The 16404-nt window shown below is 38.5% G+C and overlaps 1 protein-coding gene across 1 annotated transcript in view; it reads left to right on the top strand.

The window, feature by feature from the left end:
- Positions 1–14715, top strand: part of LOC119730133 — a 36728-nt gene extending 22013 nt beyond the window's left edge. The window contains exons 3-5 of the mRNA XM_038202906.1: positions 3770–3819; positions 5671–5759; positions 10580–14715. Coding sequence (XP_038058834.1) covers positions 3770–3819; positions 5671–5759; positions 10580–10592 — 152 coding nt within the window. The 3' untranslated portion in view covers positions 10593–14715. The remainder of the gene's footprint in view (positions 1–3769; positions 3820–5670; positions 5760–10579) is intronic.
- Positions 14716–16404: the final 1689 nt, after the last annotated feature.

The following is a 16404-nucleotide window of genomic DNA, read 5'->3' as shown; positions in this document are numbered from 1 at the left end:
AGTAAAAAATATTCTGAGTTGATATCGATGACATTTTTTATCCATGATCCCGTGAGCAGGGAACAAGCATTTTATGCCTCCATGCAACACTATAATAGTGGAAGATATGTGATCGATGTGACCTCAAAAATTTTGACCCAAAAGGGGGGGGGGCAACAATTTCAGGGCTTGGACTTGAGAATACTAACCCAATTCGTCAACCTCCTTGGCAGTGGATGGCCCTGTTTATGTAATTATCGGTCCAGTCTGGTCTGTTGATATTATTTTGCGGTCTCCAATCTCAATTACGGGGCTTTGGGAATGAGCAAGTTTACTAGATGTGTTTACTGGAGCAGGCATGCCTTTTGTGTCCCAGTTTCGATTCATGGATTCTCAAAATCGACTCCATCTACATGTGGAGTAGGTTGGGATTGCATGAAGTGTATGTGTAAACAATGCTGTGCTTTTCAACAAAGATGTTAAAGGCCTATAACGTCCGTAGGAGAACAGTAGTAACACAGATTTTGCAAGTCTATATCTTACTCTTGCACTTTACATGGTTCAATTTTGGATCTAACTTTCTCAGTAAAATTCCTTTTCAGTTTGTTTCTGTCTGCGAAATTAAAAAGTTTTCGCCTAAAAACTTATTATAAATTAACCCATTTTTTTTAGGTGGGGGGGCGCAGTGGGATGGAGCACAACCAAGTTCTGTATAATGTTGGAAATCACTCATTAAATTATTCAATAAATCATTCGATGTTCGCATAATATTTTGATTGAATCCAAGAAAGCATTGATTTATGGCCAAAAGTACTCATCAGTCAACCAACTTCAACCAATTATCAAATGAATATTAAAAAACTGAACAAAATACCCGGCAATTGATGATCGGGTCAATATCAACCAACCAGCAATCCCGATCCATAAATCAGTGAACAAATCAGGTCTCGGCGGCGGTGGTTGGGGGGAGGGGGAGACCATAAATTCAGGTGGGCACATTGGCCAGACACAGCAGGTGCACCTTGAAGAGTTCAACATTTTGACAATGAGTCCTCCCCTCCCAATAACCCATGATTGATGATGTAGGAAGCCTGCACAGGGTGGGATCCAACAGGCCACTTCCACCACTGCCAAAATCCACCCACTGACTAGTCACTCAACTTTCTTCCCAACTCAATTATAACTTTTTTTTAGCCTAATACTCCCTCGCAAACAAACAACTGTATTTCCCAACCCCCCTTTTTGATCCCCCCTCCTACCCCTCTCCTGAAAAAAAATCAGAAATAGTCCAAGGGGTGTCAGGAGTAATCTGAGCCCACCGCTGATGATCAGGGGGGCCTGGGATTGATTTGGGACCCCCCTGAGGAGGGAAGCATGGGGTATGGTGACTGCCCAAGACTCAGGAAAGCACAATTGGCGCTAATTTCCTCCAAAACCGCTCGGCCAATTATGCTAAATGTGAACATATTTTCACGCCCGGTGTTTTCTTATTTGTGTGTGTATTTCTTGCGCGGTTTGTCTTTTCTTTTTCTTCTTCTTCTTTTTTTTTTTTTATTAAATAACGGTAGTTATAAAAGGCAACCTGTTATGACAGTCCGTTTGTAGGCTGTAATCGTTGGTGACGCCTGACCCTCAAATAGGTCAATAGCTTTGGCAAGAATGACCCATTACGTTTGTCCCAGCGTAGGAACATAGCATTAACACTATCAGGAGTAGAACAGTTTGGAGACTTTGAAAAAGTGCATGACTACGTGACAGAAAACATCCCTGAACTTTATTTAACGGAGACAATTTAATGGTTTCCGATTTTGGAGCAGAGATCGGCAGTCAGCTTGGGACTGCCCTGGTTGACATTACAGTGTCCTAGAAGTCGCAGGTTCGAATCCTACTGAAGTCCCACATTTTTTTCTCTGGTCTTCCTGAAATATATTATAAGTTTTTTAAGTCAAGAATGATGGACCAAGCCAAAAGTAGGCCAAGCCCTTGAAAAACGCCCCCTGAGGGTTAGCAGGATAAGGCTTGTAGGGGTGTAACACTGGAGGGGGTGATATTTTGGGGTTGACTAATAAAGAGAGACCCCACGGCACCTCCAGACTCCTGGATATGCTCTCGTTCATCAGCGCAGCCTCCGTGATTCAGAGAGCTGTTTCAAATTTCCGTAACTAAAGTTGAAAATTTCCACACATGATGGGCCTTAAGTGATGGAATTTCCTTGTTTTGTCGTGGAAGTTGTGGTCTCGGGTCGGGGACGAGCCCCTATGTTCAGAACAATCCCAGCCAAAAAAAAAGTTTGACCAAAAAACCTTGGTGATTGTCTCCATATGTCTGCAAAAAAAGAAAAATGGAACAGAAAATTAGCAGCTTAGTAATTGAGCATTTTTCAACAGGTTTGCGAGAGACTTACATTTCACTCGCGCTGTGAATCGGATCCCCGCCCACTGAAAGTTGCCGATATCGGGTCCCGCAATACTACACCGTGCCATAATGCCTGAGCGTCATTTTTTTTATTGTATGGTTCTTGTGGCTCCGGTCACAACGCGAGTCTCATGGCTGTCACTTACCTCACCAATTAATCCCATCTTTCAGTATTAATTTATGGCACTGACAGTTACAAGGCAATAGGAGAAGTTGTCTCTTTCCATTCCCCAGCCCCCCCCCCCCCCCCCCCACCCACCCACCACCAACCATTATTATGGGCTCTTTTGTGGCTCATCATCTTCTTCAGTGTCCGATCTAATTTTGTTGCAACCAGAGCTCCCAGCTGTTGCCTAGCAGGCTGGGATGACTAGGCCCTTGTAGCCTCCTCCAGCTTCTCAATATATTACCAATTGACAATCGCCAGTCAACCGATGCGTTTATGCCTGGAAACTTACACTGATGAGCATAGCTTCAAGAGGTATAGATATATACACCCAGCTTCTGTCGAATAATGCTATTTTTAATGAGCATACATTTTTGTAAATTTGCACTTGTAAAGGCACAGTGCTTTGATATGTGCTTTTTACATACTGAGCATCTGCAAGGTGTTCTGTTAAAATGAGACAGAACTGGACAGAGGTTTTGCAGATATTAGGAAAGAGAATAACATTCTCCTTACAATACTGTTTGTTGTACTTCAATTGGACATTTCGTTGACAAGTTATGGCTGTTTAAATTAAAGTTTGCATTTATCGACATGTCAAAAAAGTAAATTGCTGAGAAAAAGGCCTTTTATAGTTTGGAGTTATGTAGCCGTGAATAGTTTTATTCTACGATTTTGTACTATTTCTTCAAAATAAGTGGACATATCAAAGATTACAAATATCAGTAAATTGGAAAATTGAGAAAAAATCACTCCCAATTTGCTTTTCTGCATTTTTTTCTCCACTACGACCTGTGCCCAGTTCTGTCTCATTAATTTTTTCAGGAACACCTATATTCTCTTGTCAGTTAGTTAGCTTAAAAAAAATAACAGTTAAAAACTTTGAACCATTTCAAATTTTGGATGTCTCTTTCAACTCCACCAACCTACCCCTGACAGGGGCCATGATGTAATACTGTTGGTCAGTTCTGACCATTTTCCCCCCTAGTTTTGTATGATGAGATGCCTAATCCACCAGAGGTGTCAAAGCATAAACAAAGACTGTGCTTCTTTTTGGGATAGTTTTAGGAAAGTCTTCTGACTTATTTTCAGTGGGTTCCTTGGAGTTAGACATTTTATTACAAATGACAGACAATAAATCTTTTTATAAAGACTACATTTCTTGGCATTTACAAGGTTACGAATGTCAATTTTATTTTTTTATTACAGCTCAGAACTACATCAAGGACATGGTAGGGAAACAACAGCGGAGCAAAACCGTAAGTTCAGTGTTTTCAAAATCTGATGACATGTGTGACATTCTATCAAAATCCTGTCCGGACTTTTGCACCATGATATGTTTCGAGAAATGTAAAAATAAGTGAGTCATGTTAATTTCAGCAGTGCAGTGATCAAAACCAGATGCCGAAAACTGAAATATAATTTTTTTTAAAGAAAAAAATCCACCTTATCATTTAGATCTCGTTCGTCAGTTGTCTGAAGGGAATAAACCATGTGCTCTATTTTCAGTAGCAAGCGTCACATTCGATCATTAGTTAATGACAAAAAATGACAAGCAATTACATCATTATATGATGTCCCAGTTAAACAAAAATTGAATCCCACTGAAATTTCGGGAAATGGACGGTGGAAATGTTCCATTTGCCTCGTTGAGCGGACCGTAATTGTTTGTGCCTGCAAATACAATTAAGTTGTCCCTACCAGTGTGGAGTGAATGGAGGACATCTGTATAAACTCATCCATTCATGTCAGGTGAAATTAGCCTGGGCTCCGGGAGTGATTGATGCGTGGGGAGTAAACTTGACTGCACCCCCACGAGCTTGTGCCTGCTGTGCCTGGTGCTGAACTTGCTGGGTCAAAAAGAAAAATAGGGTACTTTAAACAAATACATGCACCCTTTGTTGAAAAATGTCTTCTTAAAAATGAACTATCTGGCAAAAATGAGAAATGGTATTACTTTTTATGTTCATCTTTGTTGCTTGTGATCTTTACTTGGTTGGGTTTGTGTGTGTCACCGTGTGTTTGTTTCTGTATTCAATAAGGGACGTTGAACAATAGAGGACAATAGGGTCCCCAATTCCCGAAGGTCCCCAATTTGGCGATCGTGTACAAAACATATGGGAAGTCTTCCTAAAAAGTTAGGGTACAAACAAAAGAGGGACAATAGGGGGTCCCCGATTGCAGGCATATACACACTTGTACGTGTGTGTTAGTGGGGGGGGGGGGACAAAACTTTGCTCTCGGATTGCTTTTTTTCCTTGGACATTGTGGAAGACATTAAAATACTGATCCTGAACTTGGCAGTCTATAAAATGTATGCTCTGTACATTTGACAAATTTCCAAAAGAATGACAAATGAAGCCTCAATTTATATATTTTTACTGAGCATAGTTTCACCTTTCTTTTTAAATTTATTGTATTTAACCATTTCAGAAAAATGTCTGTGTTCCAAATCTGTCAGAAATCATTTAGGTTTACAGTTCCCTACTTAGTTTGATATTTCTTTCATAATTCTTTTTTTTCTTCAGACTGGTTACAAGCAGGGATGTAGTCGGGTCTGTCACAAGTCCCTACAAGTCCCTGCAAGTCCATCACAAGTCCTCCAGTCCCAATGCAGATCACAAGCTATTCAAATGAGCTTCGATAAAGGCATTCCTTTCTTATTGTTCATCTTCTGTTTCTTGTGACTGGACTTGTGACTGGACTTGTGATGGACTTGTGATGGACTTGTGATGGACTCGACTACATCCCTACATCCCTAATTTGACCTCGCTATCAAATTAAATGGCTAATATCATATTTCCTTAACCTTTGCTCCAAGTTTAAAACATTTTCAGATTTTTTTAGCATTATAACCTCTATTTATTAAATGTGCTCTGAAGACCCACCTATTCCAAGCAGCATTTCATTAATCATCCAGTTTGATTTCACTCTCATGTGTACTGTTTCATATTCATGTATTTTCATTTGTGCATACTTTTGTTCCCTGCTGATGTTTGTTTGTTTCTCTGCGCCTTGAGCATCTAATCAAGATGGATTTGGCGCATTATAAATGCTCTTTATTATTATTATTATAGAATGCAACCTTTTTTCTATGTTTTGTCGGGCAGTGTTTGGAAGATCTTAAGAGTGTCAAGTCCAGAAACAACGTCCTAGAAGACAACATTGCCATGCTGAAGCAGGAATACGACATCCTGAGGTAGGTAAGCGATATCTCAAGATGTTCTTTTGCTGTACCCTTCCCTCCTCCTCTGCTTCTCTTTGTCTTGACCCAGTTCTATTCACTTTTCCTCATAGATTCCTAATTCTGGACTGTAAAAGTGAAACACATAGTGAAAGCGGAAAGGTTAACTTCAACTCTGTAAAGGCACCTTTGCCACTAGCAGTCTTAATTCCTGCAAAATCTAAGGGCAGATCCAGGGGCAGATCAAGAGGGTGGTTTAGTTGCCAAGAGGGGTGTGAACAGGCATTTGCTGTGTTTTTCTGCACGATTTTCCTCTTTTTTTTTTATTGCCGCCTAAGAATAGTCTATGGAATATCCCCTTGCACAGCAAGGGTCTGTTAGATAACGGTTTACGGTAGCAACGTGTGACAAATCTCGTCTGTGAGTTTGTGAGGTTATGAAAAGAACGGAGGGAAACTCAACGTTTTCGGAATGGTACACTCTGCCCGTCGCGTCGTCAGGACCATTTGTGCCATTGGGTTACTGCACAATGATGGAACTGGATTTTTTGTTGTTTTTTTGTTATTATTCGTTGGTTTTGTGTAATGGCATGCCTGATACAAGCTATCCTTTTAAGTTTTTGCCACCTCTAGTGGCCTTTATATTTTGTTTCAATACTTATATTATTTTTTTCATTTCTGTGATGAAGAGGAAATAAATGTGATTTGAATTAAAAAAAAAAATTGAATTGATTTCTCAGCAAAAATGGTGCAGAGAGATGTAGGGTTAAAGGGAATATACATCATTTGCTTTTGCTGTAATTTTCGGAAATGGATGGAATTGGGGGTTTGGAAATATAAAGCAAATATAGCTACACTGAATTTTTGGAGGTTTTGGGTTCGAAAATGCTATAAAAACCAAGAAAAACGATCATTTTCCTGTAGTCTGGTTCCCTGACTCCATATAAGAAGAAACAGAGCAGTTTACATACATTGGGGAATTGTAAGGTCAGGAAACCAGTCTAGCTGGCTCGTACCCATTCATAGGTTTGTAATCGATTGCAAACAAGTGCAATGGTAAATTGGGGCCAGTATTTGAAAAAAAGCCAGTTGTTTCCAACGCTGATCGGCCGATCAGCGTTGGAAATTGATACAAAAATAACACTTTTCTTGAAAATGACAGTATACCAGGTGCCATAATTTTACAGGATGCTTTAGACTGTCATTTACCAACATCCTATTAAGGTATTTCGCAAAAACTTGGTAGCTTTATTTTTCGATGTTTGCAAATGTTGTATATTCCCTTTAATGATGAGCGAAACTTTTAAGAGTCCAGCCAAACTTCAAAGCAAGTCCAGCGTAACAGATTGATTTGTTCCCCTGTTCTGAGTCGCTTTGTCCTGATCATGTCTGTAGTATTTTGGAGACCTTGGTTTCAGAGAATAGGATGAGCCGCTGGGCATTGTCGGGCTGATCCAGGGACAAAGATGTAAACAGTGGAGTGAATGGTAGTACATTCCAGGGCCTGTTGTCGGCATTGTGCGCCGATTTGCTTTGCTTCATTTCAATTTGCCAAGTTACTTCCTGTGATCAATGATCAAGCTGATGGAGTTTTTGGTGCCAAAAAAAAAAGTTGCTGTGACTTTTTTTTTCAGTGTGGAGGGGAAATCCATGGCCCCGTTGTGATAAAATAGAGATGCAAAACTCGGAATGGACTTGATGAAATTTGAAGCATTCTAAGGCTGTTCTGAATACTGAATATTCAAATATTCGATCATCAACCAGATAATCAAATAGCTTTTTGCCGGTTTGACTAAAAAACCACGTGCATATATGTACCGGTACACACACGACTGTGATGTTATTTTATCATAAAATTGCGGCGCTTTATTGTCAGGTGCTATTTTTTGGGTCAATTTTTAGTGCAGTAACTTTTTTGTCGACGGTGGTTCATTGTTCCCATCCTTTTAGATGGTTAAAGCCCTTTAAGGCCAAAAAAAAATACTTGCAAGGTCTCTGGTCAGCGAGCGCGTTGATTTTAATCATGTGCGTCAACCTTTTTTTTTCTTTCTAAATTAACACGGAAGCTACAACAGCAACCTCTATTGCCGCGCTTCCTGAAATTTTTGTACCAAGGAGCACCAAGGAATGGGGAAATTGCACCAAGGCAAATGATAAAGGGCACCAAGGCAAATTATGGAGGACACCAATGTATAATGAGGACACAAAAAAGCAAAATAGTACCCACCTTGTCTGTACAATACAAGCTTGAAAAGAAAAAAAAAAGCCACCAAAAAAAAAAAAAAAAAAAACGCATTGCCGCATCAATTCCGGAACTTCGGTCTGACCAGAGACCGACTATTTTTTTTTTTTGGCCTAAGGCCAAAAAAAAAAATAAGTCGATCTCTGGTCAGCGCGCGCGTCGATTTTAATCATGCGCGTCGATCTTTTTTTTCTCCAAAATGTTCCGCGGTAGCTCCAACAGCACCCTCTATTTCCGCACCTCCTCAATTTTTTTTACCAAAGAGCACCAAGGAATGGGAAATTGCACCAAGGCAAATGATCGAAAGCACCAAGGCAAATTATGGAGGACTCCAATGTACATGTGCATGAGGACACAAAAAAGCAAAATAGTACCCACCTTGTCTGTACAATACAAGCTTGAAAAAAAAAAAAAAGCCACCCCCCCCCCAAAAAAAAGGCGTCGCCGCATCAATTCCGGAACTTCGGTCTGACCAGAGACCGACTATTTTTTTTTTTCTTTGGCCTAACAGTTATAAAATATTTACTGCAAAACACTCCAGCAGCCCATATCGATCACTGCACACAAATTTTAACTTGCATGCTCTGCGTGTAACTTTTGACCGGTGCAGCGCACAGTTGCAGCTGGCAGTTTCGAATATCCGAATATTCAGTCAAATGCAGTTTTGAGTAATCGAATAATAACTTATTCAAAAATTGACAGCCCTAGCATATTCCGAATGAAAAATAAACTGGTAGGAGTTTTATAGCAATTTTTAACTGGACTTTTCAGAAGAGAGACTTTTTCAGCAACTGTGCAGTTTGAGGGGGAGGTTGAACATTTTATAAAGGAAAGCATAGGGGTAAGAAGACACACACAAAATGACACTTGTTTACAATAATAATGAAAGGTTTGCGGAAACACCATGTGCGAATAATTTCTCAACTAAGAGAATGGTTCTGAAAAGAACCAGAGGTATAAACTCAACGTTCCGGTCTGTATGCTATGACCGTCTTCAGGAGAGTGCCTAAACACTAAGAAATAGGTGTTAGGGTTCGCTTTTGCTACTTAAGTGTTTACTTTCTTAGAGTTTAGGCACTCTCCTGAAGACGGTCAGGGCATACTGACCGGAACGTCGAGTTAAAACCTCTGGTTCTTTTCAGAACCATTCTCTTAGTTGAGAAATTATTCGCACATGGTGTTTCCGCAAACCTTTCATTATTTAGTATCTCCACCATGCCCAGCCTCAAATCTTACTTGTTTACAATAATGTTTATAAACTTATTTCCACATACCTCAAATCACATATTTACCTTAAAAAAAACTTTTTGAAGAAACAAATATGGCTGTCACCATAGTATGATCTCCGCCCCTTTCCCCCCCTCCCCCAAGAAAAGTTTACAGGACCTTGCATTTAATTCTAAGTTATCAACAATAACTTGGAATGTGCCGATTGTGACTCTTGTTACACCTGGATGACTTTAGCGGAAATGACGGCTTTTCTCCCAAGCCCTTGCAATAACAACTTCCATTGTGTGCCTGCTGCCTGGATTTTCTAAAATCCCGTTCTCCTTTTGATGGGCAGGAGAACCCATACATCAAGATTTTGGCAGTTTGTGTTTGTCAGGTTTTTTCCCTGACTTTTTGTATGAAGAGGCAACCAGATGTTTGTATCGGTGATTTTTTTTTTGGGGGGGGGGAGGTGGTTGTGGGGGCGGGAGTGTTGCGGCGTGCTTGTCAAATTCCTGTGGTCAAACTGAGCAGCAGTGGCGGAAATTTCGTGAAAGTTAGCAGGGGGCCAGCCAGCTAGCAAGAAAGCAAACAATTGTAACAGGGAAAGCAGAGGGTGAAAATATTGCCAGACATCGGATGTTTTCTGACTGTTTACCACACTTGAATTAAGGAGAAATGGACGTACTCATCAGATTTTGTACTGTAAGAGTTTTCTGAGTTAGTGACGGAATTTGTTCTTGTTCATTTTCTCCTGTTGTGTCTAATTTCAGTTTATGGAGTATGAGAGCACTGTAGGGTGCAGACCAGTTAGTGAACTCTCCTGGGCACCAAAGATAAATACCCCAACTTTGAAAAATCGGGGAAAATACTCCCATCCCTTACAGGTCATGGAGACATACATCAAGTTAAAGCTTGATTTATTCTCTTGAACTTTTTGATCAATTTTTTTTTTTGGGGGGGGGGGGGGGTTTAACCAATGACTTTTTGGTGATTTTCCCCTCCAAAAATGATCACCCCTAAAAACAGTCCTGAAGCCCATCACCATGTTGAAAAATCATCTCTCCACTCCAAGGCAAAACGGGTCTAATTTCGTCCTACATTTCTCGAGTTCAAAGACCGGTTTCGAGCCGGAACCTTTCATTTCTACAAAACCCTCAAGTACAAGGGCAACAAAACTCCTTATTTAAGAGAATAAAATTGACAGTATACAAATCAAATATAAATGCAAGTTTGGGCCTATTTACTGGTCCTCGCCCTGTAGTAGGCAGGCAGGTAGTCGGGCATCCAAGCAAGCAGCAGCCTTAATATTGCCAATAAAAAAAACACTAATTTTTAAATTTACAGCGAAGTGAACACAAGTTTTGTTTTTGTTCTCATTGAAGCAACATGGAGTAAGACCAGAAGTCCAGGCTACTGTGTTCAGCATTTGAAGCAGGTGACCATCCCACCACTGCAGCTTCTGGTGTCTATCCACTTCCCCAAAACACAACTTCCACTTGGCTACAGCCGAGACAGGCCTCAACAGCTCACAGCTAGCAAACTTCTTTCTGATCAGCAGAGAGGGATGTACGGTTATTTATGACAATCAGAAGATATTTTATGAAGGAAAAATCATCTGGGATTCAAAGTTTCTGAGAAACTTGGGTGGGAACTAAAGGAGCGATGTTTGTTTGAGAGATTTTACAAAAAGCCAGTGATTTTCCTTTTTTTTTCGAAAAAAATTGTCAGTTTCTGTTTGTGATAATCCCAAATTCTGAGCCATGGGCATATTGTGTGAACAAAATCTGTGTCGCCTTTATCTTGTGCGTCATGTAGTTCATGACAGCTGAAATGAGCTGCACAGACTTATTTCTCAGAATGCGCATGCAACCAGTCATCATAAGTCACAAACCTTAGTCATGAATTGGCTTTTAAAGTAAGTTAAATATTTCTTTGTTCACTAAATGTAGCTGGTGCTTCCAAAGCGGAAGTCCATTACAGACGGGAAAGTCATTGGCCATTTGAAATGTACGCAGGTCTTCCAACGAAAGAAACAGCCAAAGAAAATAGCAAAGATTTGTTATTATTATTATTATTATTCTTTTAAATAAAATTATGTTGCTATTTCCTATATATTGAGCATGACTTGGGACACAAAAAAAGTTAATTAAATAGGAATTAAATTGCCTTAAAATTTACTGATTTATTCAAGTTAAGAATTAAAAGGCCCTCTTGATAATTGAGCAATTTACATATTTATATGAAACACCCAGGCTTTATCGGTTGCTTTGCGATGTAAAAATACGTATTTGTTATTTTGGAAACTTGAATTTTATTGTAAATTTCTGTATGTACATAAAGGTTCTGTACCATAACCTTTTTTTGTTGTTGTAGAAATAGCAACCGAGGGCTACATTTTGAACTACAGTGTGAAGTATTAAAGTATGGCAACTTTCAAACTTGCAGAGCGCCCTCTATTAATAGCAGTCAGTCATTGGCAGGCAAAAACTGCTTTTTTTTTCAATCCTGGCAACAAACTTTGTTCTTACCCACTGTCCAATTTAAAAAAGCACTGGTGACCTTTAATATCTCTCACAGAATTTTGTGGAGGAAATGCAGAGCATTGTGGGTAATTTAGAGCATTGTGGGTAATTTACTGCTGAGGTCATTGCACATGGGTCATTCGGTAAAGTTAGGGTCTAAAGTGTGACATTTTTCCTGTCTCTTTGGAAATGTTGCATTCAAGTATCATTAAGAATTAATTCAAAAGAGTTTTTCCTTTATTGGGTACATGTAGGTAATTCGCTATTCATAATCACTCTTGGAAGACGACTTCATTAAAGAGTGCATCAGATTTACAAACTCACAAATGTCAGATGTAACACAGGGACAGGAAAAAAAAGTGGACCCAAAATTTATAGAATGACCAACATTCATTGTGCATGCAGAAGTGCTGACCATAGGGCATCATTTAAATTAAATATATATCAAACGAGGGCTCAAATAGATGAAATATCACCACTAGAGGGCGCTCTTAGTTCAAACAAAGCACGCCTGCTGCCTCATCTAATTACATACATGTAGCTACGCATAAAAAGCCAAAACAAAAATATCTATGCAATGATGTTACATAATGTACTACATTATACTTGTCTGTCCTCACATTTTAATTTTTTTCTTCATTATTTTGTTTTGGGTAATAACAATTTTGACAGTGACAGACTGAGTTGATATCAGTTGCCATGGTAACTAACAGAAATAATTTGTAAAGGACAACCTAGAGTTATTCTTTTTTTTATTGCATTGATCTAATTCGAAACTTTATTACTTTTTGTTGGATCTCAAGTCCATTTTCCTTGAGTTCATTTATTTATATCATTCAATTAAGAAAGAAAAGTGATACATGTATACTATGTATCACAATTTAAAGGGATAAATAATAGACAGAATTTAGATGGTACAACTACAACAAAAAGTTGTATGCGGTAAATACAGTGTATTTATATGTAAATTTGAAGGAAAAAACCCTGTTTTGAATGATGGTAACTTTTCTTCCTTGTTTTATTATTTGGTTTTGTCGTCTAAGTTTGTTATTTTAGCCAACTTTCTCTAGTTAGAAATCTAACTTCATTTGAAACTGCATTTTTGCCAGGGCCAAACAAATCACATTGGCTTTATAAATAGATGTTTGTTTGTTCTTTGTTTACATTGATGTCACACCATTCTTAATATATGAGTATTTTTTGTGCATATTTTTATTTTCCAGTCAGTAACAGTTATGTGTATTGTGTTGTCACAATGGCAGTCATTGAGTAACAATGTCAGAAATTGTTAACGTGCGCAGTAAACTGTTCGTGCTTGTCTTTTTTTTTTAGATGTAGTATGACTGTTGACGGAATCAGGTGTGATTGACAAAAAAAGGTGTTCCATCAAAGTATTCTTTGTCAATTCTTAATTAAAACAAAAAAGCTAATCTGTATGTTGTGCAAATTGTAATATTCTTTCTTGCAAAACGAGAAAGCAGCACATAGTTCTCACTATCTGAATTTACTTAAAATTTTCAAATAAACAACAAAAGGAAATTGACTAGCTGCAAACATAATTATAAAGTTGAACAAAGAAATTGACTGAAGTTGAATTTGAGCCACTTACCTCTGGATTACCATACCAGCGCTCTACCAACTGAGCTATTCAGTTACACATTAGTGTGTTCCTAGTTTGCCTATAGCTGGATTTGAACCTTATACCAGCGCTCTACCAACTGAGCTATTCAGTTGCACATTAGTGTGTTCCTAGCTTGTCTATAGCTGGATTTGAACCTTGTACCAGTGCTCTACCAACTGAGCTATTCAGTTGCACATTAGTGTGTTCCTAGTTTGTCCATAGCTGGATTTGAACCTCGTACAAGTGCTCTACCAACTGAGCTATCTAGCGCTATGTTAGTGTGTTCCTAGTTTGTCCATAGCTGGATTTGAACTTCGTACCATTACTCTACCAACTGAGCTATTTGTTAGTGTGTTCCTAGTTTATCCATAGCTGGATTTGAACCTCGTACCAGCGCTCTACAAACTTAGCCATCCTGTTACACATTAGGGTGTTCCTAATTTGTCCATATCCATTTCAGGGGTGCTAGCCGAAAGCCATAAACCTACCTTTACTCCAGTTAGAAATTAGAGCGGAGAGCAGCAGGTAACATAAGCCTTTTATTGGCAACCCTCAAAAGCTGCCGATGTTACGTTATACATGGTTCTTGTTTTCAGGACCACCGAACCGTATCTAATAAATATTTCACAAAAAAAATAAATAATTGGCCAACATATCATTGAAGTGTTGCAGTTCTGAAATTTTACAAGGCAAAGATAGTGATAGAATTTGCAGGAACACCTAAACATTGTTTTAAGCAATGTTATTGTTAATCACACATGCAGCATTTGTTTGCACTGATTCTGTCTTGATAGTCGACTGCTTTTTAAGGAAAACGTTTTTTTGCCAGTGAATTTGTAGTAATTTTAATGCAAGTAAGTACATTGGCAAAGAGTATGTATTCATATCACAATATTTTGTTTCCGACCCATAAACGGAAAAGTTTTCAAGTTTCTTGGAAATAATGAAAATATATTTGATTTTTATTGATTGTTTTATGACAACACATTTAGTTTTCACTTTAGAAATTCATTTTTTTCTTTCCATTTCTTTAGTTGGAGTCACTCAGGTGAAACGTAAGAACTTGTGAATAAAACTTAACAAAAGTAAGGATTATTGTACATTATTTTACTCTCTTTTATTGCATTCCTCCAACTTACTTTAATCCTTCTTAAAAAAAAACCCTGTAAATTTAATGTAAAAAGAATTACACGTAATATTTAGGGCTTAATTACTTTGTTGAAGAATGTTTTGAATGAAAGTGTAAATTATTGTAAGATATCCTGCCATTGTTTTGGACGGCAGTGAAGCTTGGATGACAATGCTTGGTTGTCAGACATTTAGTGAATATCTTAATAAATAAAGAACCCCTCCGAGGGTAGATTATTTTTAACAACAGCCTTTGTTGACTTTTTAATAATTGTTGACAGTTCCGTTTCCAAAATCCTTTTCTGCCATCTATTTACCCATTCAAACCTGTACTATACTGAACTACAGTGTACTACGTCATAATGTTATTACATTGTACTACATTGTATTACATTGTACTACATTGTACTACATTGTATTACATTGTACTGCATTGTACTACATTGTACTGCATCCTATTACATTGTACAACATTGTATTACATTGTATTTATTCCCTGATGAAGTCCTGGGGTGGGGTAACTGGCAGGGCAGTTTGAAGCGTACAGGAACCTATGGGCTAACAGCTGAAAAATTGTCGGACATAATACATGGGAAAATATCAAAAGGTGGTACCCAAATAATCAAGCCACAACTCAACGATTTATGGTAATTAAGCCGGAATTATACTCATTCTTGGAAATAATACAGTGCCTTGAATGACAATTTTAGGCCTTAATTACCCTGGCCTTCAGACATTATTCAACATCCCCCATCGTAAAATTTTCAGAAAACCATGTTGCGACCTGAGGCCACTTCAGCGGTTGTCTACAAAGTCTACGGAGAGTCAAGAATTTTTTAAAAGTATTTCCTAACAAAATTGGAAATGTTTCTCAGTCCCAGTGTCTTATCATCCTTTTTGCAATAACTGACCTTTATTGAGATGATAATATGAAGAAAAAAGTGGCGTCGGGTTGCAACGTTGTTTCCAAGTTTTTTATGAAAATAAAGTTCCTCAGATTTTTAACATTCATCATTTGAAAGCTCCCAAAATAGTACAAAATTTACTATTGTGTAAATAAAATATTCGCGAGCGGGCGAAAGTCAGACGACAGGTTCAAGGCGTAATGCGGTTCAAAAACCCTATCACTTTTATTTGTATCTCTCCGCACATCACAAAAACACCAATTGTTCTATTTATATATTTTTCTGTGTAGCGTCATGACTTTTTTGTTCATTACAACGATATAGTGCTACGTGCTGCTGGAAAGGAAACTATCATAAACCATTTTTAATCAGAAAATGGGGTCCCATTTTTCTACATACGCGGACTAACACACACTAGACCCCATGTTTGATGAAAAAAGTGTAAGAGCGGTTCTGATTGGTCGAAAGTCAACAGGAATGTCTGGGGTTGGCTGGGATTGGCCAAGATATCAAATTTGCATATGGCACGTCGCGTGCCCATGTACTTTGTATGGAAATTGCATGACATAGCTATTTCTATTTCTTCGGAAACACCCGAGTCAGAGGTCAATGCTTAGCTTTGTATTGAAAGCCTACCGGTCACACGACGGGGGTTTCATGACTTTTTTCTAGGTTATAGAAAACATGTGTAAACGAACCTGGAAATAGATGTCTGAGTATGAGAAAGGCGGACTTCTTTTCCATGACATAAAGAAGGTGAATGTGCTTCTAAAGCGTAAATAAACTACAAACAAAGTCTAAATGTAAAATTCAAAATTTGACAACGTTCTAAATTTTCAAGTACATGGTCCAAGTGTGGCCCTTTTTTACGGAGGTAGGTCAGTAAGTGGTCAGTGACATGAGCTTCCGTCAGTGTTTGGACGACGAGTGCGATATCAACGGACACGGCCTTTTACATTAACGGTGGCCATGAAGGACGCCCTCAAGTAGAAATCACACAAAGAGTATCGTTTTTTTCTCTGACAGATCAG

Source organism: Patiria miniata, unplaced genomic scaffold, assembly GCF_015706575.1.
Source record: "Patiria miniata isolate m_02_andy unplaced genomic scaffold, ASM1570657v1 HiC_scaffold_22, whole genome shotgun sequence".
Classification (NCBI taxonomy): domain Eukaryota; kingdom Metazoa; phylum Echinodermata; class Asteroidea; order Valvatida; family Asterinidae; genus Patiria; species Patiria miniata.
Note: the sequence above shows the minus strand (reverse complement) of the source record. Positions and strands in the feature narration are given on the sequence as shown.